General features: G+C 38.5%; 1 protein-coding gene across 4 annotated transcripts in view; it reads left to right on the plus strand.

Moving 5' to 3' along the window:
• Positions 1 to 945: 945 nt before the first annotated feature.
• VIRMA (vir like m6A methyltransferase associated) overlaps positions 946 to 21,607 on the plus strand; it is a 61,525-nt gene continuing 40,863 nt past the window's right edge. Inside the window, exons 1-7 of one of the 4 annotated variants that reach the window (XM_078072218.1) lie at positions 946 to 1,172; positions 9,803 to 9,918; positions 13,998 to 14,084; positions 15,178 to 15,226; positions 16,941 to 17,109; positions 19,870 to 19,992; positions 20,546 to 20,818. In XM_078072218.1, coding sequence (XP_077928344.1) covers positions 1,110 to 1,172; positions 9,803 to 9,918; positions 13,998 to 14,084; positions 15,178 to 15,226; positions 16,941 to 17,109; positions 19,870 to 19,992; positions 20,546 to 20,818 — 880 coding nt within the window. In that variant the 5' untranslated portion in view covers positions 946 to 1,109. The remainder of the gene's footprint in view (positions 1,173 to 9,802; positions 9,919 to 13,997; positions 14,085 to 15,177; positions 15,227 to 16,940; positions 17,110 to 19,869; positions 19,993 to 20,545; positions 20,819 to 21,607) is intronic. The other 3 variants (XM_078072216.1, XM_078072215.1, XM_078072217.1) reach the window with 3 other exon arrangements.

Consider the following 21,607-nt stretch of genomic DNA (forward strand, 5'->3'; position numbering starts at 1 on the left):
CCCCAAAGTTATATTATTTTGCATGTTTTGAACTATATAAATGCTATTTTACACTACATATTCTTCAACCTGTTTGCTTAGCCCTGCTTTTCCATGTTTATCCATGATTTATCCAGATTATCCATGTTAGCTATGCAACTAGTTCATTCTTTTCTACCTGCTATATGCTATTACATTGCATACATATACCACAATTTACTTATTCTTGTTAGTCAATTAACAGATTTTTTGCAACTATTAAGTTTTATCATGAACATTCTTGTATGCACATATGCGAGAATTATCCTTTCTTGGGGCACATATGCGAGAATTATTTCTTGGGGCACATATGCGAGAATTATCCTAGACTCGGGGTAGGCACAGTAAAATTACTGAAGTTATTTTACTAACTAATTCCTAATCGCTCTCCCAAGCACTTGTGCCAGGTTAGACTACAAAATAGCTCCTGTTGCTCCAATGCTCATCAACACCGAGGCAGTGAGACTTTTCATTCTATATTTCTATGTTCATGGCATTTCACATTATACGAATTCTTCGATTTTATTTCAATTAGTTCTCACAATAAGCCAGTGGGTTAGGCATTATCATTCACATTTGCAGATGAGAAAACAAAAAAAATCTCTCCGTTCTGAGACAAGTTTTTTTTTCTTCTTTCTTAAAGTGTTACTCTTCAGCCTCGCGTATTGAAGTATCAGCTCTGCAAAGGCTGCTTGCTTGGAAAGTATGTTTCACTGGGCCGGGCGTCCAGAGTTGGCGGCGTTCCCTACCCCTCCTCCACCCTCCCCAGAGCCTGCTCGGCACCTCCCCATCCCAAGGCAGTCGTGGCTCTGCAACGCGGTAGAAGGACAGGGTTTGGACCACTGGCGACGCCGTAGCCCCCTCCTTTTCTCCCCTCCGCCCCGCTCTCCGCTCCGGGGCGCCCTCCGCCGCGCTGGAGAAGGCGGGGCCGGAGACTTCCAGCAGCACCACTCTTCCGGATAGGCCCAGGCTAGCGGCGCCAGAGCTCTGGTCACCGGAAGTGCTGCGGTCTCTCCCTCTCCTGAGCCGCTGTCGCCGAGGTTGGAGCGCTGCCCCGGAAGTCCTCCCCCTGTCCCCCGCCCGCGGCAAACATGGCGGTAGACTCGGCGATGGAGCTGCTATTTTTAGATACTTTTAAACACCCTAGCGCTGAGGTAAGGTTTCACGGCTTGATTCCGACCCTGCTTCTCGACTTGAGGACCCTTACAAAAGGCCATTAGGCGTGCCTCGACTTTTCCTCCTGCCGATTGCCGCTTTAACTCCTCACATACACAGCCCCCTCCCCCCCAGCTTGGGTGTGGGCAACCACGTCTGAGGGAGGGCGGCAGTAGCCCCTTCATTTCCCTGCTTTCCGTTAGTTCCCCTTGTCTTTGGTCGAGTTGGCTGCTCAGCTTGCCTTGCCCCTTTGTTGTGCTGTTGTTCCTGTCAGCTTTGGGCATTGAGAAGGATCATGGTTCTCAGGTTTACCTCAAGTGGTGTTTGGGAGGGGTCTTGGACAGCTTGAGTTTGACAGTATAGGTGACTGAGCAGGTCACGCAGGCTTCGTGGTTCCTGAGTCCCTCCTCCTAGGTCTCCTTCCTTACAGGAGTTGTGCTGCCCAGATGTGACACTCATTCGGTTTAGGGTTGCGGCGTTCGCCAGTTTGCCCTGAAACTTTAATCCTTATCTCTCGGAAAGATTTCACACGGTAGAGCATGAAATACACGGAAGGTCCTTTGCGTGGAGAGTACTTGCGAAGAAAGAATTGAGAGAATTGTAATCAAACTGTACAGCGTAGTTGCACTGTCGTCTTTGAGGGGCGAGGGTGGGGGTCTTGTGGAGGAGTCGTTCTGTCATAACTTGAGCGCCCTTGAACGTATGACTGGCCCTGTGGTAATTAAATTGAATATAGCTGGCTAACTAAAGGGTCCCGAAAGCTGGCAACAATGAACATTAACGAAGTCCATAGAATAAAACAACCCAGAACTCACATGTCTCTTTCAGTGTAAACTTAATTGAGAGAACTCTTCTTTCCTCGGAGTTAGGGATGATAGTGAGTAGTGGTTGTATCTTAATGCTTTGGCAAAATAAAAAGTTGACAACTTTGGTCTTCTAATTGTCTCAACGAATGGTTTATAGGTGTGTAAAAATCAAAACTTTGGAAACTTCAGCATGTCTTAACAAGCAATGAATGAATTTGTGGTCTCATTTCTTGTGGTTCAGTTAGCTGTGCTTGTTCAACGACGGTACTTCTCTGACTGTACTTCTCTGACTGTACTTCCAGCTAGGCTTTAGAAAACTCATGGATTAGAACAGACCTGTCATGTGTACAGTAATAGAGAACAATTAAAAATGAAAGAAGCATATGACAAGTTAGTGGCATTCTAGTTTAGGAAAATCAGCATTCATTCACTTACATATTTAAGAATCTAGTGTTTTTTCACTCATTCTTAGACAAACATTGAGGACCAGGAGAGGATAGGACCAATTTGGGCAGTGATTGTGGGAGGCTTAGTAGAGATCACATTTGAACTGAGCCTTGAAGGAAGGCTAAGGCCTTGTGGGGGATATGGAACATTGAGTTGTTTGTTCCCAAGGAGTTTATAACTAAGTATTGGAGGTTAGGTCCACAAAATTATAATTCAAGTTAGAATGCGATAAGTACGTAAAGAAGCAGTGGGAATCCCTTGGGGTTTATCATCTTTCTCTCCCTCTCTCTCTCTCTCTCTTTTTTTTAAAAAGTAAGCTCTACACCCAATGTGGGGCTGAGATCAAGAGTTGCATGCTCTACCGGCTGAGCCAGCCAGGCGCCCCAGGGTTTATCATCTTTATTCCAAAGTGCCGATTTGTGTCTGACATTATTAGGACCCCAGTCAATATTTATTTAGCTTCCTTAGGTGCTACCAATAAAGGCTATGTGATTTCAGGGGAGGGAGAAATGACTGTTCATTTGAGAATATCAGGTAAGACTTCCAGGCAGTTGACATGTGAACTTGGTCTTTGGTAGAAGAGGAAATATTCCACAGCTGTAGATAAGAAAGCAGGGACTCCTGGAGTAGTCAGTCCTCTGTAGAGAATGCCAAAAATCCTAGTATGAAGCGGCTGCTGAAGGGCAGTTCGAAGCCAGATCATGGAATTCCTTGAATGCTCAGCAAAGGAGTATGGACTTGGGGCGCCTGGGTGGCTCAGTCGTTAAGCGTCTGCTTTCGGCTCAGGTCCTGATCCCAGGGTACTGGGATCGAGCCCCGCATCATCAGGCTCCCTGCTCCACGGAAGCCTGCTTCTCCCTCTCCCACTCCCCCTGCTTGTGTTCCCTCTCGCTGTGTCTCTCTCTGTCAAATAAAGAAATAATTTTTTTTTTTTAAAGGAGTATGGACTTTATTTTGTAGGAAGTAGGTAGTTTTTTGAGCAGGCAAATTAATTGACTAGTAAAATACATTAAATCGATTAATTGATCAGTAATACCTAAAATGGTTCAGAAAAATTAGAGGTAGCAAATCAAGAAGAAAAAGTGAGATGTAGTGAAAGTTCCAGGTTACAGGTAGGCAGTAATCATTGCCAGCATTTATTGAATGCTTATTTTGTGCAAGATGCAGTGCTTTGGTAATTTAAATATATTATCTCTAATTACCTTTCAGTAATTTTGAAAGATTCTTATCCCCAATTTATAGATAAGGAGACTTGAGTGTGAGAGGTTAGGTGACTTTCCTAAAGTGGCATAGCTGGATTAAGGCATTCCAATGCGTATTTCCTGGCTCTAAAGCAGTGCCATACTGTGTCTCAGTGGGACTAAGTAGGAGGGGATAGGCACGAGATAAATTTTGGACATAGAATGGACAGCATGGCAACTGATGTGTGAGGGAGAAAGAGTAGTTAAAAACGATAGAGTTCTAGTTATAGAGACTAGAGAACTGGTGGGACCATTGATAGAAATAGAAAAGTCTGGAATTGGGGGTGTTGGGAACAAGGTAATTTTAGTTTTTGATGTGTTTAGTGGTACACCAGAGAGATTTGCTCAGTAGGAAGTTGGGAATCTGTTTTAACAATTACTTACGAAAAATACTTTTGAAGGTGAGCTACAGTTTAGGAAGGGCAATACAAAGAAGAAAACAAACAACTCCCAAATCCATTGCCCTTGCTTTCAAAGGAGTTTGTAATCTGGCGAAGAAGATACTTACTTACATTTCCCAAGAGGAACACTGAAAGGGGTTTTAGTAGTTCTAAATGAATTACAAATTGTGTTTGTGGTTTTTATGTCACTTTTTAAAAAATAAATAACTTAGTAAATTTTAATTTCATTATAGAAAAATGAGAAAGTACAGAAAAGCAAAGGCTTTCATAGTCTCACCTTTCTTAGTCCTAGCTATGATTAACAGCTTTTTAAATTTTTTTTCCACATCCTCTAGTAGATACATATATGCTGAAATGTATACACCATCATCCGCATTAGCATACCTATACTGTATTACTGTTTTGTGGTTTCTTTTCTCACCTAACAATGTGTCGTGCATCTTTATAGACCAAGAGTTATGCTTACCTAACATTTTAAGAGTATACTTTGTTTTAAAACATTATCTTTTTATTATAACAAGGTAACACATGTATGAGGTACAAATTCAAAAGGTACAGAAGGGTATACAATAAAAAGTATGTCTTTTTCTTATTCCTGTCCTCTAGCTATCCTGTTTCTTTCCCTAAATATTCTATATAATACCATTTTTTGGGCTGCATAATATTTCTTTAAGTGGTAGTGCTATTATTTATATATCTCTGTTTATTTATTTATTTATTTTTTCGTTATTCATTTGAGACAGAGAGATATGGAGAAAGAGAGCATGAGCGGGGGAGGTGCAGAGGGAGAGGGAGAAGCAGGCTCTCTGCTGAGCAGGGAGCTGGATGTGGGACTCGATCCCAGGACCCTGGGATCACGACCTGAGCCGAAGGCAGAGGCTTAACCATCTGAGCCACCCAGGCGCCCTATTTATTTATTTTTAAGATTTTATTTATTTATTTGACAGACAGAGACACAGCGAGAGAGGGAACACAAGCGGGGGAGTGGGAGAGGGAGAAGCAGGCTTCCCGCTGAGCAGGGAGCCCGATGCGGGGCTCGATCCCAGGACCCTGGGATCATGACCTGAGCTGAAGGCAGACGCTTAACGACTGAGCCACCCAGGCGCCCCTATTTTTATTTTTTTAAGTAGTTTCTATGCCCAGCGTGGAGCCCAGTGTGGGGCTTGAACTCATGACCCTGAAATCAAGACCTGAGCTGAGGTCAGAAGTCGGACATTTAACTCCCTGAGCCACCCAGGCACCCCAATGCATCTTTAATGATTTATTACTTTCTAGAGTGGAATTGCTGGGTTAAAATACAGTCTTACAAGAGTGATTGATGCTAGAAAATCCTACTTCATTTTATTTTATTTATTTATTTTTTTGGGGGGGTGGGTGTGGAGGGCAGAGGGAAAGGGGTAAAGAGAATATTTATTTATTTATTTATTTATTTATTACCTATCTATCTATCTATCTGGAGAGGGAGAGAGAGAATCCCAAGTAGGCTCCACACTCAGTGCAGAGCCTGACCTGGGGCTAGATCCCATGACCCTGAGATCAGGACCTGAGCTGATACCAAGAGTCAGGCACTAAACACACTGAGCCACCCAGGCTCCCCAGTCCAAAGAAACCACTTTGGAACACATCTGAATAAAAGTGATAATGGAAGTGGTAGGAATAGATGAGATAGCCTTAGCTTACCTTTAAGGAGAGTATAAAAAAAGAAGAGAAAATATTTTCAGGGATAGAAGAGTGACATGGGGGAGAGAGCTATACTGTGATACACAGGAACTCTTTCTGAAGGTAAATGTGGGTCAGAGTCCTGGAATTTGACCAATTTATTCTGCACATTCCTATTACCTCCATAGTCATAAATCTCTCTTGATTTCCCATTGCCAACCTGTGTTCTTAGGTTTATGTACTCCTCTAGGTATCTTTTTTAAATTTAATTTAATTTTTTTAAGATTTTATTTATTTGTCAGAGAGAGAGGGAGAGAGAGAGAGCACAAGCAGGGGGAGCAGCAGGCAGAGGGAGAAGCAGGCTCCCCGCTGAGCAAGGAGCCTGATGTGGGACTCAGTCCCAGGACCCTGGGATCATGACCTGAGCCGAAGGCAGACGTTTAACCGACTAAGCCACTGAGGTGTCCTGATATCTTTTTTTTTTTTTTAAGATTTTATTTATTTGAGAGATAGCGAGCATGCACATGAGCTGGGGGAGGGGCAGAGGGAGAAGAAGAGGGAGAAGCAGACTCCCTGCTGATCTGGGAGCCCGATGTGGGGTTCGATGTGAGGCTCAATCCCAGAACCATGAGATCATGACCTGAGCCGAAGTCAGGCACTTAACCAACTGAACCACACAGGTGCCCCTGTACTCCTCGAGATATCTTAAGCCCCTACTTCACTGTAATATTTTTAACTTTCTGAAAACAATTCAGTCAGCTTTTATTAAGCACTTATTAAAAGTCATTCATTAAATGAATATGCTAGGCACTATGAATGTAACAGTAAACTGAGACTTGGTTCTTGTCTTCTTGAAATACCACTCCAATGGGAGAGAGAAAAGAAGCGATTACAATTTAGTTTGATACGAGGCTTTTGATTCACCGGGAGAGGCACCTATTTAGACTTGCTCTGGCACAGCTTTCAAGAGAAAGTTGACCTTTAAAAGGAGGTGGGACAGAGGAGTGTGGGAGCAGATATATTAGCATGAAGGTGAGAAAGAGCATGGTATGTTGGGGCTATAAATTTGGAATGATAAGAAGAGACCGTATTTGTTTATTAGACAAGGAATTTGGCCTGGGGACATTAAGGAACAGGGGAGTGATACATTTACCTTCTAGAAGGAGCACACTGCAATAGGAGAATGGGTTGGACGGGGGGCAAGAAAGAAGCACAAAACCAGTAAGGATCTTATTGTTGTAATCCAGATTAGTGTGCATAGTGTCTAGAACTCGAGAAGTGACAGCAACAATGGAGAGAAATACACAGATTTTTTTTTAAAGATTTTATTTATTTGAGAGAGAGAGCACGAGCGGGAGGGGGGGAGGGGCATATGGAGAGGGAGGAGCAGACTCCATGCCTGAGCAGGGAGCCCGATGTGGGGCTTGATCCCGTGACCTGAGCCGAAGGCAGACGCTTAACCCACTGAGCCACCCAGGCACCCTGAAATACACAGGTTTTTAAGGATTATTTATTTGAGACAGAGAGCAGTGTGTTTGAGAACGCGAGTGAGGGGGGGTAGGGGCAGAAGGAGAGGGAGAAGCAGGCTCTCTGCTGAGCAGGGAGCCTGATGCAGGACTTGATCCCAAGACCCTTGGGATTATGACCTGAGCCGAAGGCAGATGCTCAACCGAATGAGCCACCCAAGCGCCCCGAGAAATACACAGATTTGAGAGCTATTTAGAGATTTAATCAGTAGGACTTGATGTTTAAATGAATGGGTGAGAGAATGAGAAAGAAGCAAAGGGTGATAATGGTTTCTCTCTTGGCCATCGTGTGGATGGTGGTATTATCACTGGTACAGAAGATTTCAGTTTTGGCTTGTTGAGTTTGTGGTGCCAGAAGGACACTGAAGTGGAGGTGTCTGGTTGGCAGTTGGTTATAGTGGTCTGGGGCTTGGGAGAGAGGTCCTAAATGGTGATTTAGATTTGGAGTTGACCCATGGCAGTGGATAAAAATTTTATTTCTTGGGGCGCCTGGGTGGCTCAGTTGGTTAAGTGTCTGCCTTCGGCTCAGGTCGTGATCTCAGGGTCCTGGGATCGAGCCCTGTGTCGGGTTCCCTGTTCAGCAGGGAGTCTGCATCTCCCTCTCCCTCTGCCTGCTGCACCCCCCACCCCCACTTGTGCTCTCTCTCTGTCAAATAAATAAAATCTTAAAATTTTTTCTTGTAATTTTATTGATTGTGTTTAGCTACTCTGCCCTACTTCCCTCTCTCCCCCATTTTGCCCTCTAGCCATGGTGAACTATGCTTACAGTTTCTTGAACCTTCCAAGGTCTTGTTTGCATTCCTTATGTGCATGCTTCTCCCTTTGCTTGGAAAGTTGTTTCCTCTCCTCCTTTTCCATGAATTCTTGTTTTCCTTTAAGACTTACTTAGCTCAGGTGCTACTTCTTTCGGGAAATCTTTCCTGATACTCCTCTTTTCCTCCCCACAATTTTTTGCCCACAACCTGAGTTAGGTAAGTACCCCTTTGACTTTGTACAGTATCCTGTGTGAGTCTGTATCATAGCAATATGTCTACCACAGCAGATGGTCTCTTCCTTAATGGCTGAAATCATGGCTTTGTCTTGGTGTCCTTGGGACCTGGCATTCCTTGGAACATAATAGACATTTAATAAATGTTTAGAAATAAACATTGAATAAAAGGGGTAGCAACTTATGCAGCAACTCTTCTACTTACAAACAAAATAGATTTTGAAAAGCTGTTCATAAAACCTTAAGTTCATTTTTTTTTTTTTTTAGGTCCACAGCAATTACACACTAACTACTGATACTATTAATTAATCAGTATAGGGCAGGGTAGAGGAGGATACAATTAATGAACTTTGTTCTAAGTTTCCTTTGTACATATATTTTTTAAAGATCTTATTTATTTGTCAGAGAGAGAGAGAGCGAGAGCGAGAGAGTGCTCAAGCAGGGGGAAAAGCAGGCTCTCTGCTGAGCAAGGAGCCTGATGTGGGACTTGATCTTGGGACCCTGGGATCATGACCGGAGCCGAAGGCAACCGCTTAACCAACTGCCACCCAGGTATCCCTCCTTTGTATGTATTAATGAGAATTTATAACATGTAAGCAAGGGAGCTTCTATATAGTACAGTTTATAAGTAGAGAAGTTCCTTACAGGGGCACCTGGGTGGCTCAGTCGGTTAAGTGTCCAACTCTTGGTTTCAGCTCAGGTCATGATCACAGAGTCATGAGATCAAGCCCCACGTCGCTCTGTGCTCAGCACGGAGTCTGTTTGAGATTCTCCCTCTCCCTCTGCTCCTCCCCTCACTTATGCATGCCCGCGCTCTTTCTCAAATAAATAAATAAATAAATAAAATCCTTAAAAAAAAGAAGTTCCTTACAGGAAGGAAACATAGCACCAAAGTTTGAGACGAAATGCTAATTTCTTTTGTGTAAGTCTATTATAGTATTTGTGGAATATCTACAGTATATTTGTAATAATTAGGATACAAGTTCAGCTGCTGTCCAAAAGTCATAGATCCTTAGTCTCTTCTCTATAATTCAGAAAGTCAAAAATGGCAGAAAAATTCATTTGGCTATGCAATCTGATTTGAACTGACATGATAGTTATAATCTTTATTTAGTGTGAATGTTTATACATGTAGTTGCAGAAATAATGTTTTGATTACAAGGTACTGCCCCAGAAGCAGCGGCTGTTAAGCAATACGCAGTATTTGTATTATATTACCTTTCTAAAAGCACAGTAAGTTAGTATTGTGAAAGGCATCTTTCACAGTAAGGGATTGTGGGTCTGTATTGGCCTAAGCAGAACATCAGCAGAGAGGCAAATATGCTGCAGAAAATGTTAATACACACATGGAGAGATTTAATTAGTACATTTTATCATCAGCTATTTTCAAAACAATGATTTCTACAGTATTATAAATAATATAATAACACTGTTTTAATGATACAGAGTTTAAGAAAATTTGTGACATTCTGAAAGAAAGAAATTGAAGATGAATAAATTTTGAATAGACAAAGTATTTTGCTTACAGTATGTCCTTCTCCTTCCCTTTTTTTTTTTAAAGCAAAGTTCTCATATAGATGTAGTTCGTTTTCCATGTGTGGTTTATATCAATGAAGTCCGAGTCATACCCCCAGGAGTAAGAGCCCATAGCAGCCTGCCAGATAATAGAGCATATGGGTAAGTCAACTTTCTTTTTAAAAGTGTTTGTGACCAAAGATTGTCCTAGACATACTCTTAAATGTAAAAATTTAAGGTAATCTTTTGGAAGTAAAAACAAAAAAACAAAAACCCTAAAACTTTATTCAGTTATGGTTATGTTATGTTGCATTGTAATTGACTGTAGGCTTTCTATATAATCCATGTATCATAAATCTGAAAAGAGCAATTTTTTGATCTAAGTACTAGATGAAATTTTTTTCTTCATTTATTTTTTAATTGGTGAAATAGGTTTATATTTTCTAAAATATTCTGGGGTGGCACAATCTAGTAGATGAAGGCTCTTTTTTTAAGATGAATTATTTTTAACCTGTTTTTTTCCTTGAAAATAAATAAGAATTAGTCTGAATATTTAGAAATATATCTTTTATATTATTTTATAATACCAGTTTTCTGACTTAGTGATCTTCTTAGCCTGATACATGTGTCTTTTTTTATAAATTTTAGTTTCACATTATCCTTTAGTTGTAATTAGCAAATAGTTATTTGATGCTTTCTCTTTCTTAGGCTCTGTGGGAATAAGCAAAATGTAAGACATGGTCTCTGATGTGGTGTTGATAACTTTAACAGCTGCCCTAAAACAGGAATTTGATCTTTGTTGTAACATGAATAATCATTATCATCTTATTTTAATTAAATGAATTAGAAGTATAAGCCAAATTTTAGTTGTGGAAGCATGAATATGTGTAATACATTTATTTATGTGAGTTTTTAGCTTATAGTCTCAATACCACATTTCATTATGTGCATGCTGTGATGGCTTAATTTCTGTTACTTGTAAGAGTTAAACCAGCTACTTAGTAGTCAATGTTACGGTATGGATTCAAAGTTAAGGGCTCATTTCTTCATAATTATGAAATGTAGTTGGTTATTTATAGAAATAGATATAAAATCTTCAAAGGTTTTCAAGTCATTCAAAAGTAAAACAAACACAAAACAATAAGAATGTTTAATGACTATAATGAGAAATCATAATTTACTTCATATCTTTTTTTCCATGTTTAAGGAAATTAAAACATGTTTTCCTATAATTTCTTCCTATTTTTTCCTTTAAAGGAGATGTGTGTAGAATGGGAAAGATCAAAGAATAATAGAGTATCTAACAGTCTTCTGTAATTGTACTGCTTTTGGTCAAGGAAGGTCTGTTATCTATTGCTACATAACAGATTACAGCAAAATTAGCAGCCTAAAACAGTAAACATTTATTATTTCACGCTATTTCTGAGGGTCAGGAAACCAGAAGTGGCTTAGTTGGCTCAAGTTCTCCCATGATGTTATAGTCAAGATACAGGCCAGGGCTGTAGTCTCAGATTTGACTGGGGCTGGAGAATTTGCTTAGAAGCTCACTCACATGGCTCTTGTCAGGAGACTTCAGTTCCTTGCCAGGAGACCCTCTCTATGGGGCTGCTCATGTCAAAACATGGATTCCTACAGAGCCAGTGATCCAAGAGTGAGAGAGCATGCTTATAACTTAATATCAGAAATGGCATACTGTCATTTTTACCATATTCTGTTGATTACATATTCTGCTGGTACAGTGTGGGAGGGAACTACACAAAGGTGTCAGAAATGAGGGGTCTTTGGGGGACTATCTTGGACACTGGCTGGCACAGCAGGCAAAATGGATTTCTGTCATTGGCTGCAATTGGTAGGAGTATTGTTACATATTCTATCCTCTTATCTCTCTTACCTGTTTCTTAGCTGGGGGTGAATGGCAGTTCATGTTTTAATAATTCCAAATATGAAATTGTCAGGAACAACTTTATATGTGATTAATATGTTGTAGAACAGTAAAATGAAGTATTAATACAGTCATGCAAATGTAAGATGTTGGGAAGTAATGTTAGAGATCAAGTAATGTTTGTGCAGCATACTTTACAGTAGTGTTTTTTCTCATTATAAAACTCAGAAATGTATAGGTAAAATTAAAATCCCTTTAATTCCTCCATCCTCAGAAAATCCTTACATTTGATGCTTGTGTTATTTAATGTTTATGTGTGTTTGTATATTTTGTTATTTTTTGTAAATGTGGTATCTTACGTGAGGTTAGGTTTGGGTCAACAAGTTTTAAGATGAAAGTCTAGTGCAGTCAAATTATCATTGATTCTTTATTTTTATTTTTAAAAAAGATTTTCTTTATTTGTTAGAGAGAGAGAGAGCACAAGCAGGGAGAAAGGCAGGCAGAGAGAGAAGCATGCTCCTTGTTGAGCAAGGAGCCTGACGCGGGACTCGATTTCAAGACCCTGGAATCATGACCTGAGCTGAAGGCAGATGATTAACCGAATGAGCCACCCAGGCATCTCACCATTGATTTTTTAAATCACTTTTCAGTGACTAGCACCTGAGTCTTTGGGGCCTCAGAAGTCAAGAATTTGCATTTGAGCCCTTTTCCCTTTCCTTGAGGTATTGAAGGCCAGGGTCTAGTTTGAAGAAGGATGGGAGGGAAAGACTAGAGATGTTGAGCACATAAATAGTTGAATTTGGGTAAGGTAAAGGTATGCTACTCTGACTCAACTATATACTAATTTTGTGTATTTCTTTATTTTACTTAACATTATATCAGGACTACTTTCACATCATTAAGTATTATTTGAAAATATGATTTCTAGTGGTTGCATAATCTAATGAATGACTGTACAGTAGTCCCCCCTTATCCACCGTTTCACTTTCCGGGTTTCAGTTACCTGCGGTCAACCGCAGTCCAGAAGCAGATGATCCTCCTTCTGACAGATCGTCAGAAGGTCAGTAGTAGCCCAACGCTAAGTCACAATGCCTGTGTCACTCACCTCACTTCATCTCATCACATAGACATTTTATCATCTCATATCACAGGAAGAAGAGTGAGTTCACAATATTTTGAGAGAGACCACATTCATATAACTTTTATTATGGTATATTATAATTGTTATATTTTATTCTTAGTTGTTGTTAATCTCTTACTGTGCCTAATTATAAATTGTAGGTATATATATATAAGAAAAAATGTAGTATATGTAGGGTTCAGTACAATCCATGGTTTCAGGCATCCATTGGGGTCTTGGAACGTATCCTCTGTGGATAACGGGGTACTACTGTACTGTAAGTTATTTGGCTAGTTTCCTATGTGGGGATCATAAGGTGTTTTTTATTTTTCAAATTACAAGTGAGAGTATGGTGAGCATCCTCTTCAAAAAAATCTTTGTACAACAGTGTTTCCATAGAAACGCTTCTTAGAAGAAAGTATTTCTGGATCAGATGGTGTGAACATTTTCTCATTCTCCTGAATTTTATTGCCATATTGCCTTTCAGAACGATTGCACCTGCTTTTACTTCAATCTGTGCATGAGGGAACCTGTTTGATATACTCGGGGCATTACACTTTTTCCATTTGGATTTTTTGTAAATAATAAAATATGTGGTATTTAAAATCAAGGTTTTCAGTTGAGTCTAAGGAATTTCAGCCAAGGGTGAAATATATATCAAGTAATTTCATTCTAACACAAATTAAATAGGCTTTACTCTTAACTATATAAATCTAAAAAAGAATCAAAATATGCAGATTGTTGCTATACAAATAGGGATTTAGGCTTTAAGTCACAATTTAGGGCTCTGATGCTATAATCTTGTATTAATGTTGGTTAGGTTGAAATCAAATTGTAATTATATAACTTGAAGTTAGTTAACTCCTCATTCTTTATGCTAATGGAAGGGAATCATGCTATAAAGAATTATAAAATTAGATGTCACAATTAATTAGCATTTGCTTTTAGAATACATTAAAATTTAAAAATATTTACGTGTGTTAGTATGGTCCAAGTAGCAGGCTAAAGATACTTGATTATTAAAATTTCACTTTCAGTAATACTCAAAGTGAAGTTGCCTACTTGAAAATTGGATATGAATAAAATTATGGAAAATATTACAATTAACTATATATTTTTATTTAAATCTTAAGATATAAAGATATAATTGCTTTTAAATTTGTACTTACTTTGTCTTTTGTTTTAATTTAGGAACTGATTATTGCAAAGGCTGACGTTTCAACTTTGTTTCATTCACAGGGAGACCTCTCCGCACACATTTCAATTAGACTTATTCTTTAATAATGTAAGCAAACCAAGTGCCCCAGTTTTCGATAGGTTGGGAAGGTATGTACCTACTAGGTAATTTCACCAGAAACTCAGGAATTAGTAGGCAAACCTTTTTATTCTTTAGATAGAAGGAAAGGATTTATTTGACCAGTTGGCATTATTAAAGAAATATCAAGCTCCTAAGAAGATGCTGAGTTTCTTTATAAAATAAAATTTTAAATGTATGAAACATTAGCCATCTTTTGTTTGCTTTTTATTGGTGTATACATTTCTTATACATATCAAATGATTTGATAATAACCTAATTTGGAAAAGATTGCTTTTTAATTTCTTTAAAAGAACTGTGTAAACACATTGAGAGCTAATAATTTGTGTCTTTTACATCACACTGCTACATAATTTAAAATTCCATGGTCATATTTTGTAAAGTGAGAATTTTGTTAATAGAAACCCCCATGTTGGATTATCTAATATATGCTTGGTATTATTAAAACTAGTTGTTTTGATATCTGCAAAATAATTGACCATTAAATGAGTTTACTTAGAACTCATTTATAAAATAAAAAATTTAAAGGTGGCTTAAAAATGGAAAAATTTCTATCCCTGTCCAGGAATTAACAGTTTTTTAGATTTAATTGTTATTTAATTGATCCTTCTTTCAGTTATTATTAACTTATATTGATAATTTAACTTAAAAAAAAAACAAAGGGAACCTAAATAATCGGAAGCAGCTAATTTTTAATATTATAGAATGTTTTTCTTATGTTAGTACCTACTTGATAAAAATAGGTACTTTTCTCTGTTTCGTCCCATTATACATTTTTGGAAGGCTATAATGCAATGGTTCTCTACTTTGGCTGTATATTGGGATTACCTGGGATGCGTTTTTTTTTTTTTTTTAAAGCTGGGATGCTTTAAAAAAAAAATACTGATACCTATGCCCATCCCAGGCCAGTTAAATCAGAATCTCTGGGGAGTTTGTTTTACACTTGATAACTTTTTGGGGGGAGTAAATTAAAACTAAACTTTGTGGTTTATTAAAACAATCTAGCATTTGGTTTTATTAAAACATAAACATTTAGAAAGTCTTCTTCATGAACTGTGATGTTCAGTGTTTGAGCCTATATATTTATTCCTACTCTTTTGGCAGCCTGGAATATGATGAGAACACTTCTATCATCTTTAGACCCAACTCAAAGGTAATTGCAGAAGTCAGTTTTCATCTTGTTCCTACTGTTTGTTTTCACTTTAAAGTTTTGATCTAAATAAACCAGTGATGCAGAATATCAGCCTATTTGGTTCTAGTGCTGCAGGATAACATCATTTCTTGTCTGATTCCTCTTGTGTCTAGAAGCTATTTTAAAATGGAGTAAAGACAATGTAATGTCATTGTCTACCCATAAAGCTCTTTCTTCCTCTAATTCTAATGTGAGTCAGGAAGAGGCCAGCATTTGTGCTTTCCCCTCTTTTCTTTAGGTGAGCAAGTTCAGAAGATGACAGGAAGGTAAATTGTTATTAGACACCACTGTGGCTTAGGTTTCTTAACAAATACATATTTTATATCTCTTCCTTTTCATATCAAAAGTATGCCTTATTTCTTGATATACAAAATGCCATTCTGGAAGCATTTGGAAGAGCTAAATTATGGGCAATCAGAAATGTAAAAATCACTGTGATCTAATATGGGACTATTTAGCCTATTTGTTTTTTTGGTGGGGAGGTGGGTATTTAATCCTCTACATTCTGTTTAGACTAAAAATTATCTTCCTTATCTCTTTGTCTTCCAGTGGGGCTTCTGTTTAAAATCTGTTGATCCCTGGACATAGTCTTTGAGCCTTTCTTCTGGCCCCTAGTTTCCCTTTACTGGAGTTTGCTAGAGTTAGCAAGGAAAATAATGATTTCTTTCTTCCTTATCATGCCTTTAGAAGGGGCTCTATTACTACTTATTACTTCATCTTTACTCAACATGGTAGAGTGGAAAGAACTCAGAAGTCAGGAGCTTTGGTTTCTAGTTCAGGTTCTTCTACTGACACTCTGATTTTCTTACCTGTGGAGGATACTCACTCTGCCTACCTCTCATAGTTATTCTGAAAATACAGCAATTAATGTAGATAAGTATTGAAAAACAGAAGGAAATATTGAGGATTGATGGCATTGATAAAGTCTTTGATCTTTTTAGGAGAAAGTTTCTTTGCAAAAACACTTTAATACTTCTGGTTACCCTTAGTGTTTTTTTTTTTTTAAAGATTTTATTTATTTGACAGAGAGAGATACAGCGAGAGAGGGAACACAAGCAGGGCGAGTGGGAGAGGGAGAAGCAGGCTCCCTGCCGAGTAGGGAGCCCGATGCGGGGCTTGATCCCAGGACCCTGGGATCGTGACCTGAGCCGAAGGCAGACGCTTAACTGACTGAGCCACCCAGGCGCCCCTTACCCTTAGTTTTTAAGTACAGTGCGGGTATATAAAATATATCTGCATGTATGAGTTGAGCATGTAAAAAGAATGCTATACAATTTTGTGGACTTTATAATTCTTCAGTCTGGGCACAGTTTGTGCTTTTGTGCACTTCCATGACCTATTTAACTATTGGGGTTTAATTTATTAATTGGCAGTAACTCCCACTTAATTTTGTTCTCATTTCTATTCTCTTGATTGGGAATCTGGTTATGCTTTTTGAACAGAGTTGACATAAGGTATCAGACAGGGGAGATGTAGTCTTGAGACAGGTTTAGGTATGGCAATTCTGGAGGGCCATATAAAAGCTATGCCTCTGGGTAAATTTCCACCAGTATTGACCTTTGCAGTTTCAGCATACTTTTAAAGACTTCAGTTTAACCACAAAGTAATTTGATACCAGTTTACTTTTGGCATATTAAAACATTAACTTGAAAGATATTTTCCCCCAACAAATTAGGTGAATACCGATGGTTTGGTGTTAAGAGGCTGGTACAATTGTCTGACACTGGCAATATATGGATCAGTGGATAGAGTGATAAGTCATGACAGAGACTCTCCACCTCCACCACCACCACCTCCACCTCCTCCCCAGCCACAGCCAAGTTTGAAAAGGAATCCAAAACATGGTGAGAATTTTAAATTTGTCTTTATCAGTGACACTTATGTTTATTATAGTAGGAAAAAGTAATTCAAATAGCTCTTTCACCCTTTGAACCTTTCTTAAAACTTGAGAAGATATCATTGTCAGTCTCCCAATTCTTTCCTATAGGAGTTTCTTTTTATGTTGAAGTGGTTATATTTTATTTTCTTCCTCTATTTTCCTAGAATGCTGTTTGAATTGACCTGAGGTTTTTTAATTTAAAATATGTAAATGTAATCCAGTGGTTACTCATGGTTTAATATCAAAAGTATCTCCAAAGGAATTGAGGAATAGGCAGTAAGTTTGGTATATATTCTTAGAATACTCATGTTAATTTTTTTTTTTTTCAGGAGTGCATTTCAGATTTGGTTAGATGTCTAAATGCAGATTTTTCCCCATTTTTGAGAACCTTTTGCTCATTAACTGGAGACAAGAAAAATAAGAACTCTATTAAATTTCAGTGGCTTTCCTTCTATAAGGCAGGCAGCTGGAGTCCTGTTTCCCAGGATCTCTTCTCCTTATTCCAGTATTATTCACCGTAAGCTGTTGAAATAAGGAGATTCAGGAATACATTTTGAAATTATAATTGAGGTCACTAGGGAAAAGTCTTTTGCTTTACAGTGAACATTTAATGAGCCAATAAAATGACCTCCTCTTAAGCATGATATAATAGTGTGATGTGAACTCTTTGTCTCTGGTAGTCACACACTGTATTTTCGTCTCTTTTTTAAAGATTTATTTATTTATTTTACAGAGGGGAGGGGGCGGAGAGAGAGGGAGAATCTTTTTTTTAAATTTAAATTCAGCTAATTAACATATAACGTATTATTGGTTTCTGAGGTAGAGGTCAGTGATTCATCAGTCTTATGTAATACCCAGTGTTCATTGCATCACGTGCCCTCCTTAATGTCTGTCACCCAGTTACCCCATTCCCTTACCTCTCTCCCCTCCAGCAACCCTCAGTTTGTTCCCTATGATAAGAGTCTCTTATGGTTTGTCTCAGAGGGAGAAAGACTCTTAAGCAGACTCTGCCCCGTGCATGGAGCCCCATGTAGGGCTCGATCCCATGACCCTGAGATTAGGACCTGAGCCCAAACTGAGTCGGATGCTCAACTGACTTTGCCACCCAGGCACCCCTTTCATCTCTTTTCTTAAATCTTACCTGTTCAGTAAAGTTAATCTTTCACTTTTCTTTTTTAAAGACTTACCACTTATTTTAGAGAGAGAGAGAGTGAAAGCGCGGGGTGGGGGATGGGGTGGGGACAGGGACAAAGGGAAAGGGGGAGAGAATCCTGAGCAAACTCCCTGCTGAGCATGTGGCATGTTCTCACGACCCATAAGATCATGACCTGAGTGGAAACCAATCGACTGAGCTGCCCAGATGCCCCATCACTTTTCTTTTTCTTTTAATCCTTCAGTTTTCTGTGCTCATTTGTCTTTCTTTTTTTTTCCTGACTTTGAACTCCTTGTGGACTGAGAGTATGTTTTACTTGCATTTGTGTTTCTAGCCTTATCATATCACATCTAGTCTTAATCACAGTGCCTAACATACATAGTGGCTACTCAGAATTTTTGTTTAATTTACTGACTTGTTTTAAAATTGACACTTGTGCTCATACATTTTCTGTATATGAATGTATGTATGTTTTTAGTTTTTTTTTTTTTAAGATTTTATTTTATTTATTTGACAGAGAGAACGCGAGAGAGGGAACACAAGCAGGGGGAGTGGGAGAGGGAGAAGCAGGCTTCCCACTGAGCAGGGAGTCTGATGCAGGGGTTTGACCCCAGTACCCTGGGATCATGACCTGAGCTGTAGGCAGACGCTTAATGACTGAGCCACCCAGGCGCCCCTGTTTTTGTTTTTTATTCTGAAATAATTATAGATCCATAAGAGGTTGCAAAGAACTGCATGAGGAAGTCCTGTGCACTCTTTCCCCAGGTTCCGCCACTGATAACCGCTTTTACAACTGTAGAACAATATCAAAACAAAATTTTCTACAAAGCTTGTTCAGATTTCACCAATTGTACATGCACTTGTGCGTGTGTGTGTGTGTGTATGTGTAGCTGTATGCAGCTTTATGTTATGTATAGCCTTTCATAACCACCACTACAGTCAAGATACTTGATTGTACCATCAAGTTATTCTGGTATTATTCTTTAATAGCTACACGCATGCCACCCATCCCTAACCTTTGGCAGCCACTAATCTGTTCTCCAACTCTATAATTATATTACTTCATGAATATTACATAAATGGAATCATGCAGTAGGTATCTTTTTGAGATTGGCCTTTTCCAATCAGCATGAGTTCTTTGAAGTTCATCCACTTTGTTGTGTGTATCAATAGTTCATTCTTTTTAATTGCTGGATAATATTACATTAGTATGGATATATCATAGTTTATTTAGCTGTTCAACCACTGAAGGACACTTAAGTAGTTTCCAGTTTTTGACTTTTGCAAATAAGGCTGTTATGAACAGCTTTTTGTGTACATCTTCCTAAGGAAAGTAAGTCTTCATTTCTCTGGGATAATGCCCAAGAGTATATTTTAGTATGTGGGAAGTCAGAAATTCTAACTTTTGTAATATAAATTAATTAGTAAAATTTGTTAGATGTTGGGAAGGAAGAGTTTATCAATAAATTCTGAAGATGAAAAACTCAAATGATTAACAGCATTTTTGTCATGCATTCATTTCACTTTATTTTAATAATTTGAAAGTTCTTTTTCTGTCTCTACTAAAACTAGCTGATGGGGAGAAAGAAGATCAGTTTAATGGAAGCCCTCCAAGACCACAGCCAAGGGGACCAAGAACTCCTCCAGGACCACCTCCACCTGATGATGATGAAGATGATCCCGTACCTTTGCCAGGTATGAATAAAATCAGTCCCCCTCACCTTGATTAATGTTATAGTGCTTTTTGATTAAAGGAAGAAAAGTAGATGTAGGTAATCGATCTTAATGAATGCCCGCTACCCTTTTCCTGTGCAGTATTTCCTTTTGTTTTTCCGTTGGCAGGTGAACTTGTTTAAAAAAAAAAAAATTAGTTCATTCATTTGAAACTGTACCAACATTGCTTTGAAAATAAAGTGTTGTAGTGTTATATACAGAAGAGTACTAGTTAAAAATAAGCAGTATGTATTGGAAGAGATAATAACCTGTGTACTTAATAGCTGAAAAGAAAAGGATTAGTTTCTGGTGTTAGAACATAAAATAGTGTACTTTATTAATTCTCACTGTATAAAATTATGCAGTACATACTCCTAATATTTTTAAAAGCAGATAATTCTACCACTTTTTTTAAAAGGGTATTTATGAGCTAAATCATCCAAAATGGCATTAAGTAGCTACAGTATTCCAGTCCTGCTACCTTATGTTATTTAAACCATTAAAATACTCTGTCTCTTAAATCTCAATTTTTCAGTGTCTGGTGATAAGGAAGAGGATGCTTCTCATAGAGAAGATTACTTTGAACCCATTTCTCCTGATCGGAATTCTGTTCCCCAGGAAGGGCAGTATTCTGATGAAGGAGAAGTAGAAGAAGAACAGCAAGAAGAAGGAGAAGATGATGAAGATGATGTGGATGTAGAGGAAGAAGAGGATGAAGATGAGGATGATCGCCATACAGTAGACAGTATCCCTGAGGAAGAAGAAGAAGATGAAGAGGAAGAAGGTGAAGAGGATGAAGAAGGTGAAGGTGGGTTATATTTATTAGGACTTTTTGGTTTTAAGTACTAGGAACTAACTTGATGTAGCTTTGAGCGATGCAAGAGAATTTAGAGCAAAGATAAATGGCTTTCAAGAAACTCAAAGGATGGAATGTAGCTGGGCCTCAAGACTTGACTAGAACTGGGATTCCATTTTTTGTTTGCTTTATGTTTTTACTTTATTTTCTCTCTGTCAGCTAGCTAACTATTGTTTCTCTGTTCACCCCACAGGTTTAATCTCCTCTTTTTAACCAACCAGCCTAAACTACCTGGCTGTTTCTCTAGTCTTATTTGCATTTTCTTGGGAGAAAGATTGTTTGGCTTGCTAAAATATCAGTTGCCCCTTGGTACCATCAGTTTTGGCCAGGGAAGCAAGATCATGTAGCAAATACCTGATGATTAGAGATTTGACAGGCTGTTTTCAGAGTAAGGAGTGGTGTTGTAAGCTGGATGGAATTCCTAAAGATGTCTGCCACCTAGATATTTTAGCAAAATGCTACGTTTTTAGAAATTCAGGGGAAAAGAATCTCAGCTATACAGGGTTATATGACAGCATGATGCAGTCCTTTGATTAGGCTTTATTTTTCCTTTGAAAGTAAAAAGTAATTGACTCTTAATTTGTCCAAGAAACAGCATGTAATGTTAAAGCATTTATGTAAAATGACAGATAAACTGCCTTGTTTTTTCCTAAACTAGTGAAGGTGAAGATGATTCTACATGAAAGTAGATTTTGGTATCACAGGGGCCCTTTTACAGAATAGAAATAGGTTATTGAGAGA

Source organism: Halichoerus grypus, chromosome 5 (assembly GCF_964656455.1).
Source record: "Halichoerus grypus chromosome 5, mHalGry1.hap1.1, whole genome shotgun sequence".
Lineage (NCBI taxonomy): Eukaryota > Metazoa > Chordata > Mammalia > Carnivora > Phocidae > Halichoerus > Halichoerus grypus.